Source organism: Falco peregrinus, chromosome 3 (assembly GCF_023634155.1).
Source record: "Falco peregrinus isolate bFalPer1 chromosome 3, bFalPer1.pri, whole genome shotgun sequence".
Classification (NCBI taxonomy): Eukaryota; Metazoa; Chordata; class Aves; order Falconiformes; family Falconidae; genus Falco; species Falco peregrinus.
The window spans coordinates 29,706,801-29,727,575 of NC_073723.1; the positions used below are offsets into that span (position 1 = coordinate 29,706,801).

A 20,775-nucleotide genomic window follows, 5' to 3' on the forward strand; every position below is an offset into this window, starting at 1 on the left:
TCCTTTCTACTGATTCCTGGTGTTTTGCTCCTAGTACACACTAAAAAAAAGTTCTATTGTCCTCAACCAGCCAGATGTGGATTTTCCCTGTCTTCACCACTTCTTATCAGTTTTTTGCAATTCACATTTTTTATTTATAGTGTTCTGCTATGCAGTAATTCTTGTTTCTATTTGTTATATATTGCTTTTATATATCTAGTTGTCTTTACTTCTTCACTAAGTGTGGGCTGTTGGCCAGAGCTTGAGACACACCTGATATATTAACAAATAAACTCTGAGGGAAAGCAGTATTGCTTATTGTCTAGGATAAAATACTGTCCTGAAGTCCACCAGAAAAACAAATGTTCATCTGGTGCTGCTGCAAAACCCATGAAACTAAAATGTTATAAAATTGTGTGGGTATATGTGTGCATGCATGTGTGTAAATTCCTCAGGGGAAAATCCATGATTTTGATTATTTCACAGTGTTTATGTACCACAGTTCACTGTGCAAGTTTACTTTTGGATTGCAACAATATAGAACAGATTTGCTTTTTATTTTTTTTTAACTTGACACAAAGTCACAATTACATGTGCTTTTTTTTGGGAGGATAGTTTTCATAGCTATCAGTAGGTACAAGGTATGCACAGCAGATGACTGAATAGATGAAAAACTGAGGTAATTGTTCTACTTTTACTGCAGTGATAATGCAAATATTATTAGATTAAAAATCTCTCTTAATCAATGAATGAGGTCTTATGGGGGCATAATTCCACAACATATAACTTTTCTGACCTTGCACAACAGTAACACGGGTTATATTCAACTCTTACTCCTTATTACTGTTTCTAATTTCTATTGTTCTTGAAGACAATAAGCGGTAGAAGAGAGAAGCAATTTATTTTACATTTCAGAACAGATGAGTTTGGGAAAATCTGGGGTGAAAGAAGAAATGAACAAGGATGGTACTGATTTTCATAGTGCTAATATTTTAGAATTTTCCAGTGGAGGAGATTAGCTAGGTTTCTTATTCATTTAGTAAAGCTAATCTTTAGCATTACTCTTTAAAAGCATACATAATTTTTCTTCCTACATCCATGTTTAACCATGGCAATTCTGTTCTTTGCATACATTTTCAAGCAAGGGATAGCAACAAGACAAAGTTCTTTATAATTTCTGTATCATTTCTTTTTTATGAAGTATGCAGCTACAGAGCAATAAAAACACTTTTTTTTAAAAAAAAAATATTTCCTTGACAGCATGCCCTAGAACTCCCTTCCAACTAGGATCATAATTCTTTCTTGCCAACATAGCCAGTCTAATTTTATCTTACTGTGTTTTCAGCATTCCCAGTTGGAAAATTGTAGAGGATGCTGGCAAAAAAACAATCTATGTAAATTCTCACTGTCTGCACTTCTCACAATTAGGTTATGAGAAAAATCTTAAGACTATACTCTTAGGATTATATTTGTGCTATCACACATCATGGTAAAAAAACCTCCATACCTATAGGACTTATGTAATCATATCATGATACCACTAAAACACTTTTTTTTTTTTTTTTAATTTCTAGAAGAATTGTTGGTAATGGAAATTATCACATTTCTACTAGCTATTACATGGTGTAATTTTAATGTCAGCATCTTTTTACTTACATATAATGTCTGTAAAAGGGGTGTAAATGTATTTTACATATTAAAGGAAAACAATTTCTTACCGAAAAAAAAAGATTATCCATAGTTCAATTGGCTACTTACTGTTGTCTGAAAGAACAGCTTATGCTATCCACACCTCTAAATATCTGAAAGCCTGTTACATAAACAAGTCTGAACAGCTTCAACTAAGACTTGCTAAATAAATTACAAACTGTATCATCTGTTAGGCATCAATCACAAAGTACATTTTAATAATGTTCTTCAAACTCAACTGGAATATCTACCTGCTTTGCTATTGCACCATTTTCTAGGTGCTAATTTCTACAACAGCTAAGGTTTCCTGCTTACGCTCCATTGCTGGAACAGGCATCTACGGAACACTGAACTGGTATCAGCACAATTAGAGTTGACACAAGAATAACCACGGCAGAATTGGGTAAAGTTCTCTTTCCACAATTCTTGACCTTTTTTTTTTTTTTTTTTTTTTTTTTAATAACCACATTTTAAATGCAAGCTTTATAGATACCGGGAAAGTATAGGTCAAATAAGTACCTAAAACCAACTTTCCAGCAGATCTGCAGAGACATAGCATAAATGTGAGATTTTCCTATCTCTGACCCTTAAAACTGAAGGCCATAGCAATGGCCAGCAATTTAACTAAGTTGCAGGATTCATCTACAATAATGAACAGAAAAATCTCTACCATAAAATACTGTACCTTCTGTAGTATGATGATCTTCCTCATTTTTGGGAAAGAAGACTCTTATTACACCAGTGTTGATATAAATCAATGGCAAGTTGCGGGAAGTTAGAGCATGAGTCCTCATAGGTTGGCCTGGTGATTTTCTTTTCTCCTTTTGGCTCCTTGACAACCTGGCTTGAAAAATACTTGCAATCGCATTAAGCAAAGGAAAACAGAGGACCACATCAAAGGCTTGAGCAGAGAGAAGGATCTCATGAAGAAAGTGAGGAGAACCATCAGTGTGACCTTCTGATAGCTTATGGAATGTTCTTCGCTCATTTCTTGATATCAGTTTATGCCGGACGTTTTTTGTCACAGCTTTGGTGTAAGTGAGAGAAAGAAATCCATGCTGTTGGTGTGAGCCATCTAAAAGTTTTGCAGTTGTCTGTTTCAAGGGGAAAAAAAAGAAGAAATAAACTGCTGTAAAAATGTATGCATATAACATCCATCAACTACCATATTTTCTGTTAGTTAGGATGTTTATGGTTCTGTATTGTCTAATAGCCTTCCACTGCCTCTGAACAACAGAAAAAAATTCTTTCGTTTTCTTGAATGGACAATTTGCCCATAGTATGTCCATACTTCCGTGTATTGTGTCAGTTAAAAAACCATGAATTGCTGAACATTTTCTCTTTTCTGACTACTTATATTGTATGAAATTAAAATCCAATCAGCCAAAAACCCCCCGATGTATTCAAGAGTCTAAATTTACCAAAATTTTCCAATGACATTTCACAGAGTTATATATTTTGATTTCTTCTTCACTTTATAGACATTTTCAAAGTAGACTTAACTCCCTTGCATTGTTCCCTCTGTATGTGCAGACATCATAGGTGCTAAAATAATGCCTGGGTGCTAAGATAGCTTCACTCCATCTAAACATGGGTGTATAAACCACCCATAGTCAGGTATATAAGAATTGGGCTGATTTTGCCCTATCACCTCTGAGTATTTAAAGAGAATAGCTGTACCACGTGCTAAAGCATGTCAGTTAAATAAAGATACATTGCACTGTACTTTAGAAATAGCAGATTCTTCCACTTTGGACAGATTTCCTAGCTAAAGATAATCACATGCTTCACTCCCAGAAGATGTATAGTACAGTTCTCATGTTATCTTTGAAAGTCTTTCAGTCATACATTTTTAGTGAGTGAAAAATGTAAAAACAGTAACCAGGAGAACCATTGTTTTAACAGTGTAATAAACACGTTGACAGAATTCTGTAAGATTGTTTAAATATTAGCTTTAATCATACAAGCACAAATAAAAGCAACTACATTTTGCAAGTAGTTGCTTCTTTCAGCATCTTAAAATTGATTAAAAACAATTTAATGTAATTAAAACCTTACTAACAGAAGAACAACTCTTTCTAAATAAACAGGATATATGGCCTAAATGCTGAAAAACTGGAAGCTGTTATGACTAAGTGAATTAAAACATATTAATAAGTTAACTTCCTATAGGAACTGAAACAAACAGAATAAGAGAAAGTATTATCAATCAATATTCATGATTAAAGTAAATCAGAACACACAGAACTTCCACTAACATAAAACGATTCTATAATGCCATACATTTGTGAAAATAAAGAGCCCAATATCATAACATATAAAGTCTTCCAAGGATAAACAAGCAAGAAAAGAAGGGGTTAAATATCTCACACTGAGATATTCTGAATCAGCAAGCTATGTTCCAACCATTCAAAAGAAAAACTTAAATATGAAATTAAGTGCTGCATTATCATAATTATAGAAATAATTTTAAAAGATTGCATAAAGTTATATTGCACTAATATAAAGTATTTAAACCCCTAAGGTATCAGAATTATAAGAGCAAAATGCAGCGTTCAGTAGTAGCTTTTACATATTTGGTCTCCAAACACTACTCTCTGTGCTCTCTTTTAATATAAACGAACCCCACCAACTTCAGTGGACTGCTGTTATATACCAGGTTGTGAATCATCAACCCTCACTCCCATATCTACTAAAAAAGGACTAACAACTATTACTAAAGGGTAAGAGGGAAATAACACAACTAACATAATATAAGCCATAAATATATTCAGTAAAAAAAAATAATTAGATTACAAGGAACTACAGCCATTTGAGTTTGTTGTGGTTTTTTACTCCAAGTGGCATTTATTAGTGGAAGTTCTGTAGTACAAATTTGTTACAAAAAGATTCTTACAGAGGGGAAGAAGCCAGAGAAATTACTGAAAGGGTCCTGCTTGCTGATGGGTCGAACCAACAAGGTACGTCTGTTCAGCTTGTCAGTACAGGAAAGGAACACACCTCCATATTGCCCCAGAGACCAAGAATCTTCCCCAAAGCTTGAGGTAATAAATGATACATGGAAGATGAAAACACAAAAAGCAATAAAAAACCCAAGACAAACCACAACTGCTATAATAAAAAAAAAAATTATTAACATTAAACTTGCAAGTCTTATGTAACTGCAAGATAAAGCCTACGTCATCTTTTCCTGAAAAGCTGAAATTCAATCAGATAAGCAAAAAACTGGTAAAAAAAGAAAGAAACATCATCAAATCCTATGTGAAAGGACAACCTACAGCCAGAGGTCTAGAGACATGAGAATAAAAGTATACTTAAATTCTGCATACAGGAAAGGGACTTACCCCTGGATTTTCAGCCAATAGCTTTATTAGAATGAGGAGGAGAATAATTACAAGAACCAAGAAACTGTGAAGGAAAAGCCGTACTCATGTATATTACAAAATCACAGTATTACTTAGAAAAAATAAGCTATTAAGTAGTAAAATGTGCTTTGTACTATAGTTCTTGTAATAATTCTTTTTAGCATATGTAAGAATAAAGAAAAATACATTGCTTAAGAAGAGTTATTCAGGTAAGCACTTTATTTTACTAAAAAAATCTCACCAAAAGCTTTTCTCTGCATTGTAGAAATATTCCTTCAAAATGTCCTGACTGCCAGTCTCCCCCTGGCCTGGAAGACAGAATGTTTACCTTATCTATTCTCTGCTTTTTGTTTTAGTCCACAGAGATTTAAGAATATAAAAAGGTACTCCAAAGGCATTATGAAATATAAGTCAGAACAGTAACAATTTTGTTAAGTGGCATAAGTTGTGTTTTGTTTTTCTTTTTCAAGCCTCAATATAAATTTAGCAAACAAGAACACCCTGAAGTAAAAAATGTTTCTAATGGAGCATTAGGCTTTTAGGACTGAAGTACCTTCTCTCAAGTTTTCCATAGAATCTGTGGACAAAGAAGCTTGTTAAGAGCACCTAGCTGGGATTCCAAAGCATTTTAAAGCATCATGACTTGACGTTAACAGAGTTTTAAAAATCAATTATTTTTAAATGATTATCAAATCTGTACAGACAATAACTACATTTGTAACTTGGGCAAAAGAACAGGAATTTAAATTTTTTTTAAGACAACTGATCAGTAAAAGAAGTCTCAGAAATGGTGATAACTTTGCTAAGTTGATACTAAATCTCCTTCCTATTGTACATAGGGAACAATAAATGTCCAATAAGACCCTGCAGACATTGGCTCCTAAGTTAAAATGATTTGTGATCCCAAATATTTTAGTCATTTTCAATGCCAAAAAATATTCTGGAGCTTTTAACTGTGGGGTTTTTTTTCCTCCTCCTCTCAGGGAGTAACATAACTATGACTCTATTTTCTCTTACTTTCTCTTCCATAATGGAATCTGTTGATCTGTAATGGTAAACTAACCCAACTGATCAAAGACTATATAGGCTCTCTCTTATTTTGTCAAGACTAACGTGCTAATGGCCAATATGAGCTAGAAGGTAACACGTGCAACCTGCATACAGAACCATGCGGCTGGGTGCCAAATGAACATAGTCACATTAGCACAGCAAACTATTCAACTAACAAGACTGGCTGAAGTTGCAAGACATACAGTAGACCTGCCTACCTACCTACCCTAAATGTACTTAATATTGATGATATACTAGTTAAAATTAATTCGTGAAATTTTTCTCAGGTGTGTTTGCATAATGCTATGCCACATCACGTAGACACAGGTATCAGCTCAGTTCCCTGCATTATGGCGTTGCTAAACCACAGCAATATAAACAGCTCCATTTTTTAGAAACGTCTTTTTAATGTCTAAGAGCATGGTACCATAAATGATTAAATAGTGGCATTTGTTAATACATTATCAAGCAATATTTAAGGAATTTCCCATTCAAAAATTCAATAAAATAGATTAATTTCATTTAACAGACCAACAGAGCAGTAAGTGTGAAAAAATACTCTCCTGACTTGTAATGATTTCTATGTATTTCTTTGGAATCAGATATAATTCTGAGAAAATATAATTCTGATATTTATTACTTAACAAATTAATATCATTACATGAACATTGAACAATTACTTTGAATTTGATTTAAGAATTGGGAAAAAAACCCAACAACCCACCACCTTCTTTCAGCCTGAAATTAAAGCAAATAACTCTCAGGAATTACCTGTTTCTGTAATGGTCAATATTAAAGCTTTCTATTTTACATTTGATTTTGGTATAAACATCCTGCATATCCACTGAGGCACTGAGATCTTCTAATTCACTGACAACACAAACCTCTGCAATAGTCAAAGAAAATAAAAATTATTAGTTTTTAATCTGAAACTTGCAAGTTTTTAATCAGGAAATATATCTGAGACTACATTTTGTAAATAGGATGATGCTACTTCTACTCAAAGGTTTTTCATAAATCACTTTTTGATTCAACTGTCACACAGACAGGAACCAAAAAAAATAAAAATCCTAGTATCCAAACCGTCTTATACAAATGTGTAGAGAGATTTATATATGGGGGTTTAAGTTCAGGTGTTCGTAGTATAATTCCTGAACAAAATGTAAAACAACATTTGCCAAGGTATTTCCTCTAACAGTACTTGAGATTTTTTCTCGCTCATGTAGTTCTTTAAAGTCAAAAGTTCAAGTACATCTCTTTTAAAATCAGCGTTAATCATTAGTCTACATATTTTTTTCTCATTTCTATCAGTAACAATATTAATTGGTAAGCAGCAGTGTTTCCTAACAAAAAAAAAGAAATATTTCTAGTCCCACAGTACACTTATAGAATCCAAATACCTTTCAATTACGGTCCAAATTATAATCCAAATTTAATCTCAAAAATAAAAAGGCAAACTGTGTTCAACAAAAGTTGAAAATTCTATGTCAAACTCTATTAAATCTCCCATGACTTTAACTATGAGATTATGTTAAATTTAAATTTCAAATTATCAATACAGAGCTATATGTCTACATGTGGACATACACAAAACACACTACTAAATCATATCAAATTGAAACATGGTTACTTGTAAGGCAACTTATTTCAAATTTGATATAATGGCATAAACTTTCCCCTCCATGTGGAAGGATCAAAGTACAACACTGAATTCTAATTACATGCACTAACATAAACTACTGCTTGTCACTCTAGTTTAAAATATAGATCCAATCCATTTTTTCGTTACAGCGCTTAATATTGCCAATACATGCTCTGAATAGCTAATACTGTGCTGTAAAATACTGTATGGAATTTAAAACAGTACATTAAGAGAAAAAATGATGAATACCTGTGCCATTATTTCTAGGATCAGGAGCAAACAATTTTATAGTAATTTTTGGCAACATCCACTGCATCCATAGGCTGACACGTCCACTTGAGACTCCAATATTACTTGTTGTTTGTTCCAAGGTAATGGAGTCTGAGAACGGAGAATCATCTCCACCCTGAAGAGAATCACCCTATGAAACAGATGTAATAGCTGAGGGAAAAACAGGTATTGCTTTTCACTGCCCCTCTTATTTCTTCTGTCTAGACTGGTGTAGAATCCCAAACTATATACAGACTCACCAATAGTATATTGGAATTAAGCCATTTTTTAACATCAGGGGGAAAAATACACAAAATACATGCCCCTTTTCTTACGTACAGATAATAGATTCTGGCAAAGATTACATGGTAAAAGTATAACACTCCATGACTTCGTTCCACTTGGCATAGTAAGCTTTCCTCATTAACTCTACACTAATGAAATACTATAATCAATGAAAAAACACAGGCTGATAGGAATGTTCTGAGATGTAATGGGAAAGGGGATAAACAGGCTTGTGCATATCTGAAAGGCAAAGGAAGAAAAGAGTTGTTGGAGCTGCTAAATGAAGAGCCACCTAGTACGGCCGTAACACTTGTATAGAAATGTTGTGGTTTAACCCTGGCCTGCAGCCCAGAGGGACACGGAGGAGAATCGGAAAGGAATGTAAAACTTGAGGGTTGAGAGAAGAACAATTTAATAGGTAAAGCAAAAGCTGTGCACGCAAGGAAAACAAAGCAAGGAATTCATTCACTGCTTCCCACCGGCAGGCAGGTGTTCGGCCATCCCCAGGAGAGCCGGGCTCCGTCACAACTAATGGTTATAAACTCGGGAAGACAAATGCCATAATGCCAAATGTCCCCCACTTCCTTATTCTTCCCCCAGTTTATATACTCAGCACGATGTCATATGGTATGGAATATCCCTCTGGCTAGTTCAGGTCACCTGTCCTGGCCGTGTCCCCTCCCAATGTCCCGTGCCCCTCCAGCCCTCTCGCTGGCAGGGCCCAAGGAACTGAAAAGTCCTTGATTCAGTATAAATGTCACCCAGCAACAACTACAAACACCAGTGTGCGGTCAGCATTGTTCTCCCACCAAATCCCAAACACAGCACTGCACCAGCTACCGAGAAGAAAATCGACTCTATCCCAGATGAAACCAGGACAAGTACATACATACTGGGTTTGGGTTGGTTTTTATCCCCCTTTTTCTAGCTGCTTCCCTGTAACTGCTTGGGAAAATGATTTCACAAAAAATAGGTTTTTGTAAGAATTGGAAACATTTCAGTTGCCACTTATAAAATATTTTTGTTGTTGAAAAAAGGAGATTGTCACTTGCATTATTCTTAAATACATGATATGTTGACAAATGACCTTGTAGAAGCTTCTGTGCCATCAATTATCTCCGATTATTCTGTAAAACAATAAGGGCTCTACAAAGACAACACAAAGGTTAATATTTTTTAGGAAAAGAATGTAACATATAGAAGCTATACTAAAAATCCTGTTACAAGCCTGTTATCAATCCTGAGAAGTGCTGCAGGCACATTCTGGTAATTCCTGATGGCACAACTGAAATATTTACTAGCCATATGACTTCATCCTGCACCTTTGCTGGAATTTACTACCTCCAAATAGGAAAGTTACAAACATATAATTGCTCATCAGCTCCTAGTGTTTACAGCCTGTTAAACTGAATGCAGTGGACACATAAGTCACTAATGTCAACCAGAAGCCACTAAAAATCCACCAGCATCTTCACTTACAACTCCACCAAGTGTTGCAAGTTTTCTTCATTATTCAAGCACAAAAGGAAAGGAACAGTGCATTGTCACTTTGATCCATTAAGACCAAGTTGTTTCTAAGATTTACAGACCAATAAATGCCCAAAGTCTTAACTTTCACTGGAGGTTTGGGGGATTAGGAATTGTAAATTATGAACAACTTGTTTGGGAATTTTGAAGATTTATCTAATGACAAACCAAGATGATTTCTATGGGAGACACGCTGGAATCAGATCTACACAGAAAGCACTGCAGTTTGACTGAATCCATTTTAACTGTCAGGCAAGAAATCTGACAGTAATAGGCTCACTCTGCAGTCCAAGACTGGAGAATATTGAGTATGTAAATTCTGTTAGCAATCTATTTTCTGGACAGGTAGAACTTAGCCCAAACCAAATGACAAGCTCATATGGAAGCATTTATGCTGATAAATCACATTTTCAATCAACTCATGCCTACAGCTTAATTACAGGATTTCTATCACGGATACTTGTTCTCTTATCACCAACCTAACCATAAGAGAAGACAAGAAGGAAGGTCAAAAAACCTTACAAAAGTTTTGTATGCTATTCATTATGACTTTGGGCTATCTGACATACACCAAATGGAGCAGCTGACATTGTGCTTTTAGAATTCATTGCATAATGAAAGATATGATTACCTTTACCACTTTTGTAGAGGAACGCTGAAACACAGCTTCTGCTTCATACTTTCAGGTCTATGCCATTCAAATTAACATTTACTGATTTTTGTTGTTGTCTCAGCAAAACTCTTAGAGGACACAGAGAACTTTATCTATGTGCAGTAATTTTACCCTTGAAAAATTCAGTGATACCTACTACAACTGGTAAGAAACCATCTACGTTTCTCTAGCTGACATAGAAAACTTACCACTCCAGATATTCATTCATATGAGGAAGGGAGAACTGGTGCAACTAACTAATATATGCTACTGGAAAATAATACCTAAACACGAGACTATAATATCTAGAGCAGTACAACAGATGTAATATGAAGTGTTGAAATGAAAATTAAGATTCAATTCACCTTTAATTACATATTGTGATGGTGTCTTCACATTAATCAAAAGGGATGAAAGGAAACCGGTATATTTCTATTTGTTTTTTCTATTTATTATATAAGGCATTATTGCTTAAAGCTTTGAACAGACTACATATAGAGCCAAAGGTGACCATGTTTTGAAAAACCACTAGACTCCAGAGGTGCAAAAAGTTACCTGCTACTACTAGAAGGTTTCTTAGTGGAGTATATACACATTTCAATCACCTTATCTCACTTTTGTTAACAAATAAAAGGAAAAAAAAATTCAGGCCACAGTTAAGTAAGGCAAACCTTCAGGCTAAGTACGGATGAAGGGAGATGGTATACAGCACTGTTATGTTAATTCCATGGTGAAATTACATAATCCAGAAAGAAAAGAAAAGAAATATTCTACTTTCATCAACTGAGTTTTAAGAAAAATCAGTGGTATTTCCACAGCTTTAACTATAACTATAGATTATAGTTCATTTTTAAAATTTTTGTTCATTTGAATATTATTGTTAATTTTTTAAAATATCACCATTGTTAGTCCATAAAACACATGTTGCTGTTTGTTTCTAGATCTAAGGAATTAGATTTTGCTTTATTAAATGTCATTCAAATCATGGTGGGCTTTTGATCTTCAGATATCATTTTGAAGGGGAAAACAAAGAAATATGAGTCCAGTTCTAACTGTACCATGGTTCAACACTAGCAATCCATCTAATAGTGTCTTTTAATTATGAATCTAACTAGCTAGTACGTAATTCAGGTACGTGCAAAACTGTCTATGTACAAATCTGTGTTGACTGTATTAAAGAAATCGGTTTTAAAAGAAGTCACCATAGGAAAAAAGATACCTTGGCAGTTACTTGAATTAGAGCTGCTGTTTCTAAAAGTTAAGTAGTTCAAACTTGTAAATCTGTGGAATTAAAGACTAGTGCTATTATTACTAATCAGCAGTGACTGGTGAATCAGCAAAGAAAAAAATGCCTGTTTTTTGCAGAAGAGTTCATGACAATGAAAACATTCTCTATGGGAAGTGTTTCCTTGGTGTACAGAAAGCAAGTGCTGTTCTATTTGGGAAGATTTCCTTAAATACTAGTCACACTGTTTCAACGAACCATGGATATGGCATTAGGTGACAATGTACAAGTCAGACTGAAAAAAAAGATATTACTCATCGGATTTGTGAATGCCGTGTAGGAATGAGATTGCAAAGCATGAAAGAAAAGCAACAGAGACTTTCAACCCACAGGAAAAAATAAGTAGCTCATCTTCAGGAGAACTAATAAAAGGGTAAGAAAATTACGTAGTATTGACAGTAGTAACCTCTGGAAAGGTGCAATCTATGCTAGCATCTTAAATATGAAAGGGTAATAAACCAGAATGCATATTATGTATTTATTGTCCTTAGATGGGTTCTGTCTGTGATGTCTTTATTCTACATAAATCTAGATGTCTGCTATAAAATGCCTGATCACTTATTAAGGGGCAGATCGAGAGAGAGAATATAAATGAATGAATGAAGAAAGGCGCACAGAGCTGGAGATACCCAAGACGTGCAGAAACAAATTGAAGAAAACAAACACCTATGCCTTGGTCTGAATAAAGTTCTTGTTCTGTAAAAGAATTAGTACTTAGAGGCCTATCAATTAAACGTGTGATCCTCATGGAGTCCATAAAGGCAGAAGTGCAATTAGCCCAGAAACTAAGATGAGAAACACTGTGCTTTCTAGATGAGACAGTCAGGTACAGACTGGTTTGAAGTAGCTGGACAAGGACCAGAAGACTATCAGCAAGATTAGTCAGAAAAAGAAAGAACACTTGTCTGTGTATGTATATATTTATTTGCATGTGTGATGGAAGGAGCAGGAAGCCGTAATAATGGGACTTAAGGAAATACATTTGAGAAGTGAGATTCTGAATGCACTTACAGAAGACAAGTGACAGAAACAAGAGATGAATGGATGAGTCTGTGGTGAGAGAGGTGGTAACAGAGCATAGAAGAGAACAGACAACCAGAGTTAAAGGAGGAGATTCATCCAGTTCCCTTCAAACAGACTTTCCGGAAGGAAACTTTCCTATACCATTTTATCCACCCATCTCTCTAACATCTCTCTTTTAGAATCCTTTCTTCCATGAAAGGTTCTTAACTGTCACCAAGTTGTCAGTGTGTTTAAGTCAGTAACAGCCGGCATATAAACAAAATGGGAGAAAGAACCTTCTTAGGTTAACCTTCAAAGTTAACTTGTTCTTTTTTTAATTCAGCTACACACTATGCCTTTCCTTCCTTCCTGCTTCCCTCCTTGTCCTTCCTGTTTTGAGCATTTTTTCTCCATTGTGTTCTCATTGAGCAAACTTCCTTATACAAACACACCTGAAATCCCTCTCCAAGCCATAGACTTAATATGACCCTCTTTCTTTGTTTACTCTTCCTTCCATTTTTCTCTTACATTGTCTGCAAATTTATATTTTTAAATGTACTACAGCCTGTTTCCTGCTGTGTATCTAATAATATTTAATGCCTGCCACAGTAGGTTATCAATTCGGAGAAACCTCAGATAGCTTATTTCACTAAGATCCACCCAACTCCAAAGTAAGTGTAGCACAGCGGACATACGGCAACCAACAAGGTGAAAAAACAAAGGGGTGGTAGAACCTGCTAAATAACATGTTCAGGGCAGAGGTTAACTCCTTTCTGCAAAACTGTAACTCTTATTTTCTATTTGCATCCCCAGCAAAATCCTTCCTGCCTCTTATGAGACCTTTTTGTCCAAAGACTCCTGTCTCCAAGTACTGTTTACTAACCTTGTCTTTGCAAGACGTTTCCTACTGTCTTCACAAACAACTCTACTCTCTCCAGTGCCACTTAATTGTCCTACAAGGCAGCACTGACAGACACATGGTAGTAGATAACTTTTCAGCACTGTAAGCAAAACTCAGTTTTGTTTCTTCAAGGATGCCAGCACTTGTCCTTGGAACAGAAAAGTATGGGGAAGGAATGAAAACTGGGAAATAGCCTTGGAAGTCCTGGAATCAGGCCTGGAAGTCCCCCAGCATCTGAAAGGATGCAGGTAGAGCAGCCACTTCTCCACTTCTAACCGATGTTACTCCTTATTCCTTCTCCTGAAAGAGCAGACTCCATTGATACTGGCATAAGCCAGGAGGCAACAACTACCCCAACAATTTTGACATCCTCTAACAATACCTGTCCACCTTCTTCAAACACTAGCCTGCCTCCCCTCCAACTATCTACTCTGCCTGCTTGTGAAGTTATAAAAAGCAAGAGCAAAAATGTATCATTCCACAGCTGGAAACACAGTACTTTGAGAATCCTGTCTCCCCTTTTAATGAGTCTTTACTGCAAAGTCCTCATTCTGACATCAGAGAAGCCTCATCCTATTTCATGACTTGCAATCACCACAATATCAGTTCTGAACCTTTAAATGCCTGTGAATAAATTCCCTTCTTGTTTCTTTCTTATAACTCATCCAAATGGTTCTTTGACGTTCTACTTTCCACACCTCCATAATTTGTTTTTGAATGATACTCCTATAAAGATGATGCTTCTGAGTTGGAGTTTCATTGTGTCTGGGATGACTGTTCTCAAACCCCACATGTTCTAGAGACATTGGAGTCAATGGTATTTTGAAACAGGGGGATCCCCTCAGCGGGGAAGCTCTGAAGGAAGGAGTGAGCCAAGGCCAATTTCCCTTACCTGAGATCCTCAGATGGATTTCACAAGGTATCAAATGGAAGCCAATTAAGGGTGATGATGAGAAACAACAATTATTTAAACCTGAGAATATGTTCATTTACAGTTCAAGTCAAATTTCAAGCCAGTGTTGATGTTCTGTGGACTGATTTGCTGCTCTCTACTCTTTTTCTTCGATGAAAAGCATTTTTTAATTCTTCTTTTTTTTTTTTTTTTCTTCTTTTTACACAGCTGGACCATTTTGCAAGTTCTTTTTGTAGAGTAGGCACACTTGATTTGCCAAACTGTAACTTAAAAACTGTGATGGAGGGGGTGGTGGGGTGGGAATGAGAGACTGTCTCCTCCTTGCCCTCCATACACACCCTCACTCTCCCACTGGATGTTACAAAACTTTTTTTGCATGAAAATCAACTTTGTTATAATATTTTGGCAGATGTTTAAATTTCTGACAGTTAAAAAAGAAGAAAGCAATAGTAAATTAACCTTAAAGGGGTATAGTTAACAGCAAATAAGTACTGCCACCATGGCAAGTTTTGGATTTTATAGTGGGGTTCTTTTATTTTTATAATTTACTATGTTGTTTCATGCATTTTTAAAACTTTTTTTTTTTCCACAGAGAGCTGTTTTTGTTTAGTGGTTTGAGTATATAGATAACTTAGTTCTGTGGAAAACTGAGGATATCATTTTCCCACACTTTTCTTTAAGCTTATTCTTCTGAAGATACTGAAAGATGTACTATGCCTCTCGGAGAATCAGTCAGTTATAATTTTGGCACAAGGTTACTTATAACACTATTTGTGAGACTCTTGAAGAACTGCATTTATTTAGCATAACTCCAGACATATATAAAAAGGAAATTACCTAAAGAATGTGCAATCAATTTTAAAAGCAGCAAATCCTGAATTTTAGGGAATGTGCCCCCACCAACTTCCGAGTCTATGAAGTTTACAAAAAAAGAGTTATGGGTACAGGCCCAGATGTATCATTAGAAACTACTTCCTCCTTTTTATAAATACATAATAGAATAGGCCTGTATCCTGCATCTGATATGCTATAACCAAAAAAGACACAGGCGAGGAAAAGAGGCCAAGGTGCTCGCAGCTTTAACTACTATTGCTGGAGCTAAGCTTTTGCTAGCATCATTCCAAGTGCTTTATGTTTATGCTTGTCTGATCTGCAGAAATTTCTCACACTTTAATTTTTATAGCATGTGAGGTGGCTTTATTAAATCCCATTCAAATTGTCTAGCACACAGTTGCATAGCTGTAGAACAAAACTTCTTTCAGCAACACACAAGTAAGGCCTCTGCATGCAAGTATTTCTAAAGATGAAATTGAAAAAGAAAACCAGTCCTTGAATTTCTAAGATTCAAACATGCTGATATAGAACAATGATACCAGAAATAAAGGAACTGTGAAGCTCTGGACAGAGCCGAGAGGCAGACACCTGTACGTGCAATTGGCAGGGTTTTGGAACGTTCTACCACAGGGCCTCCAAGTCCTAACCAGGGCCTCAACTCACTTAGGTTTGCACTGCAATTCTGTACTTGGGTTCCCATGTTCCCATTCAGTATTCCAGGTCACTTGTATGTACTGCTGCTTGGACTAGCTGGCTTGATGGTACAGCTAAACCTGCATTAAGGCGAGGCTTTCAGTGACAATGTCTTCTGTTTGCAGCTATGCCAGCTGCAGAGCTTATCAGCAGACATCCCCTGCTGCTCAATACCATGTCCCTGTCAGAGGTTACTGGGTTACTCGCTCCACCCATCCTCTACTTCAACAGTTCAACGTGAACATACTGTTTAAATTTCTTCTGCCACTCAAAGATATGTAAACAGTTGAATTGGCCCATTCTCTTTCTCAGTAGCAGAAGCACTGCAGAGGCTCCTCTGAAGGCAGACATTGCTATGTGGCTATCCTTTGGGAGGTGAAAAATTAAGAGACTGCATTTCTTCTTTGCCTTCTGTTAATGGTGCTGTAACCAGAACCATTGGGCAGAATCACAGGGCATGAAAAACTGATGGTCTGCAGTAGTGGCTGCCGTCTTCTTTTTTATTTCCAGTGAAAAACTAAGAAACTGGAGAGAATAGAGACTGTGCTCTTGTTTCTCATGCAGTTTCAATTTTCATTTTGGATTTTCAGCACCCAGCGTGGTATTGTTAAATATGTTTATGCATTAATTTTCTGCTCTGTTTCCAGATCTACAGAAAAATCAAGCCAGAGTCAGAAACCCTGAACTATTTTCCCACAACTTCTCATGCCAAGTCCTAAAATACACAATTTAATTCTTTCACCAATTGTTGCAAATTGACCAATATACCGAGTTTATTTTCTTAGCAGAATTTATCTTTGTTCATCAGGAAGATCCAAACATATGGGGCCTTCATCCTTGGCCTGCCTAAAGCTCAGGGATGATCACAGTTTGGCCACACTAACGCTATTCCTTATCAAAATAACTTCTGCGTTCTTGCTCAATCACCAAGCTTCCCCAAGGACTAAACACTTCTACCACTGTTTGTCCTTAAGTAAACAGTAACAAGTGGCCTGTTTTAAGTCCCTACTACCTTTGCTTTTGCTGTTCCAAAGGAGGCATGGTAAAAACGATTAACTGTTTCCAGCCCTCCAGTACTTAAGTCTCTTACTCAAGTTTCCCTGTCTTACCACCACCCAGACTAAAATTCAGTAAGCTAGGTAGCTTTATTCACATAGGACTCTGCTGCTCACTATCAACGTGTCAGCATGAGAAGAACCGCACACAACTTAAAATATAAATCATCCACAGATCACATAAACAAATTACTTTTTTGGGGGGTCTTTAATATAAACAGTTTTAAGAGTTTTCTTTCTTCAGATTCATTTACAACAAGCCCATTGCAGCTGAAAGAAGTTTTAAAAATAATCATTTGTCTCCCACAGAACAAAATAACACATTAACTGTAAAATCTCTAAACTTAAAAAAAATGTACCTAGTCACAGCAAAATGTTTCTGTTCGACAGACTTCACGATGTCAAGATTTAAAAATAGAGGAACATATAAACAAAATATAGACTCTGATAAAATGTTAACTTCTAGGAAATCTCCCAAAGTCAAACCTGTAGAAATTCATATTCTTGTTTAATTACTCTATATACTTCACTGCTGCTTATCAGCAATAATGACTGTAAAACATAGAGATGCAAGGTGAAGTTGTGGGTGATGCACTTGATTTTAATATATTATCTCCTCTATTTCTTTCATTAAAAAAATTACTTTTACAATAGTCTGAAAAGAAATTATAATTTGTAAATACAGGATGGTATTTTCCAAATCAAACAACATGGACCTAGGTTTGCTTCCACTGGCTTTTTTGCAAGTAATATTAGGCCAATATCAAGTACCTTCAAATTTATGAAGGCCAACATATGCATCTACAAATAATCAATACTAGCATTTTAGCGAATGTCAAGATGTTCAGTACACAGTATTTGAAATGATTAAAATTAAAGGTTTTTTCTATTTCTCTGAGTATTTGCAACTTGTTTTCAGACCTACCACTATCAAGACAGCAATTAAGCAAGGTTTTGTTGGTGTTAGATCTCCTGGCCAGTGAGTGCCTGCACTATAACTGCCTCATCTTTTTTTATTGCTCCCTTGATGGAATTCAGACTCCGTGGGAAGGGAAAGGAGTGATTCAGTTCCAACCAGCAGTAAAACCACAAACAGGGATAAATCAGACTCAAGAAAATGGTGGAATGGTACTCTAATCTTCTCAGTTGCCTGCACCTTCCCTTTCCCTGCTACTGTTCACTGAAAGCATGCCTTTTTCACCCATCCTCTGCTTCCATGCAGTATCACTTATTCTCAGTTGGTTAACTTCCCTGACATGCCAGTTCCTACAGTCACCATTTCTGTGAGGTATTAAAGATAACTTTTGCCTTCCTGTCTCCAAACACCACCAATCCCTCTGCACGGCTCAGATTTTCTATACCAGTCTCTGAAGAGTACTTGAAGAATACCATGACATATGAAGCTGACAAGCATTAGATTGCTCCGACACACCCCACCCTGCTTCTACACTTTTTCAAATTAAGATTACTTCTTCAGAAGATGCCTGGAAAAATATTCAGCCCTCAGCTGTACTTTGGTGCAAGACAATGCAATTGGGTTTTAAAATACTTGTTTGGATTTCATTAGTTAGGCTTCTCTGAACAAACAGGGTCTCCAGATAAAAAGTCTCCTGTTTAAGATAGATGTTATATACAATGATGCATACTTTGGATAGACTATGGAGGACTATGTCTTCCCCCAGAAGAAAAACCTGGCCTCATTGAAAATAGCATGGTATAACAGACTGACATCTGCAGCCCGTTAGGCAATTTGACAGGAAGGACTAGCTGCTGTACTTTACAGGAAACAAAACAATTAAAAAAAATATCTGTTTACATTTCTTGCCTACAAGGCCTGTTGACTTACTTTGCCTCCTTTTGGGGCACAGGCATAGCTGTTATAGCTCTGTACAGATGCTGCTCAGATGTGCCCCCACGTCTATGATGGGGTTCTATGCATATTTGAGCATACTAAGGAGGTTATTTTTCTTCAAGTAAAGTCTACATTATAGGGACTATACCTGAGACACTCAGCAGACTGAAGTAGTTCAAAGGGGCTGCTGGAGACAGCAGAAGTGACCAGATTCTCTCTCTCATCGTTGCATCCTACCCTCTTCAAATAAAGAAGAGGCACAATTTCATGATCACACTATCTACAGCTAGGTATGATAGTAATTAAGTTAGCAAAAGGAGCAGAGGAGCTGATTACTCTCAAAGGACAAACAGCTTTCACTGGTGAAAAAGAAAAAGTGAGAATTCTGTGATTCTATATGATTCCTTAGCTAATTTTTCAATACATATATTTTTAAGTTGTCAACAAAGAACAGGATAGCAACCATGTCATTTATAAAGAAAACAGAGCTTGTGCTTTGATACTAGGAAATACACTGAATAAATTCAGACAGCCACCAACCGCAGAAGAGAATGTATTACGGAGATACTGCCAGCCATTATGTTACAAATTATTTAATTTATATTGTCTAAAATAGTCTACTAGAAATGTGAGAAGAAAGTATGTTTCCTTTTATTGTTTCTCACTGGTTGGCTAAGTGTGATTCTCCTGCCTCTTTCCCTTTCCCACCCTCAACAGCACTACACAACTCACAGACATCAGGACTATGCAGTCTCAGAAGCAATGTTCTTAACTACTTTACACCTGATGATCTGTAAAAGCTTCAAACACTGAGATTTATTTTTACTGACAGCCACCAAAAGATTAAAAAAGCAAAAAATATCAGGTGAAGTGATGACTATATTGATTTAAAATGGTGGTAGAGTGCTTAAGATCATTGTCCCTATGGCTTAATAAAAATTTGTTTGGAAAATGTTATTTTGTTTACATCATCTAGAATAAATATATTAACTTGGTTATCCTAGTGGGTGATTTACCTCATTCCAACTGGTAGCTTGACATGGAATTAGTTCTAAGAGTGAAGGCATAATTATGTTTTTTGAGGTTCGGTTTTTTTCATACCTCAGTCTTTAAATAGAAGAAAGCACTAGGTCAAGATGTTACATCCCATAACAACCAAATCGTTTAGATGAATCCTCCACTGGCTATCCATTCTATTTCACCTTACAGTACCACTAACTTTTTTCAAGAAATCACAAGATGGATATCAAAGGTGGTCTTCAAGTGTAAACACTGACTCACACAAATAATAGTACGCACAAACTCAATACAGCATTTTTGTAGCTATTAGTCTTATAGGCATCTAAACGCTGGCTTGACTTCCCATGACGAAGATTTTCTCCAAGACTTTTTTCAACCAGAGTAACTAAAAACCTTCCCCTTTCTCTTTTTTTACTGTTGATTAAAATCCTACATACTGTTTTGGTACATACTACATGCACCTTACATACTGTTTTGATTTTAAGCACCTCAATATACCTAATTTTCCCACCCAGTTAATCAGAAATGGAGTAAGATTTTCCTCAGCTGTGGAGGCAAAAACATTACACTCCTACTTCAACAACTCTGTGAATCTTTTCCTGACAATATAAAAAATAGCCTTCTAATTCTCATTTTCAATTTCTGACAAAGAACTTCTTACAATCTCAGATATCCGGCCGTCTAGATCGTCTCCCACCTCACTGTCTCCATTAAACAAATGACACCTGCCTCAGTATGCTTTTCCATCTGTTGTGCTGGCT

General features: G+C 36.1%; 1 protein-coding gene across 9 annotated transcripts in view; it reads right to left on the bottom strand.

Moving 5' to 3' along the window:
* VPS13B (vacuolar protein sorting 13 homolog B) overlaps positions 1-20,775 on the bottom strand; it is a 478,583-nt gene that overhangs the window by 194,329 nt on the left and 263,479 nt on the right. For 7 of the 9 annotated variants that reach the window (XM_055800741.1, XM_055800739.1, XM_055800740.1 and 4 more), the window contains 4 exons: positions 7,975-8,146; positions 6,855-6,969; positions 4,565-4,706; positions 2,354-2,762 (listed from right to left, as the gene is read on the bottom strand). In XM_055800741.1, coding sequence (XP_055656716.1) covers positions 2,354-2,762; positions 4,565-4,706; positions 6,855-6,969; positions 7,975-8,146 — 838 coding nt within the window. Of the gene's footprint in view, positions 1-2,353; positions 2,763-4,564; positions 4,707-5,274; positions 5,342-6,854; positions 6,970-7,974; positions 8,147-20,775 lie in introns of those variants that run through there. The other 2 variants (XR_008746679.1, XM_055800742.1) reach the window with 2 other exon arrangements.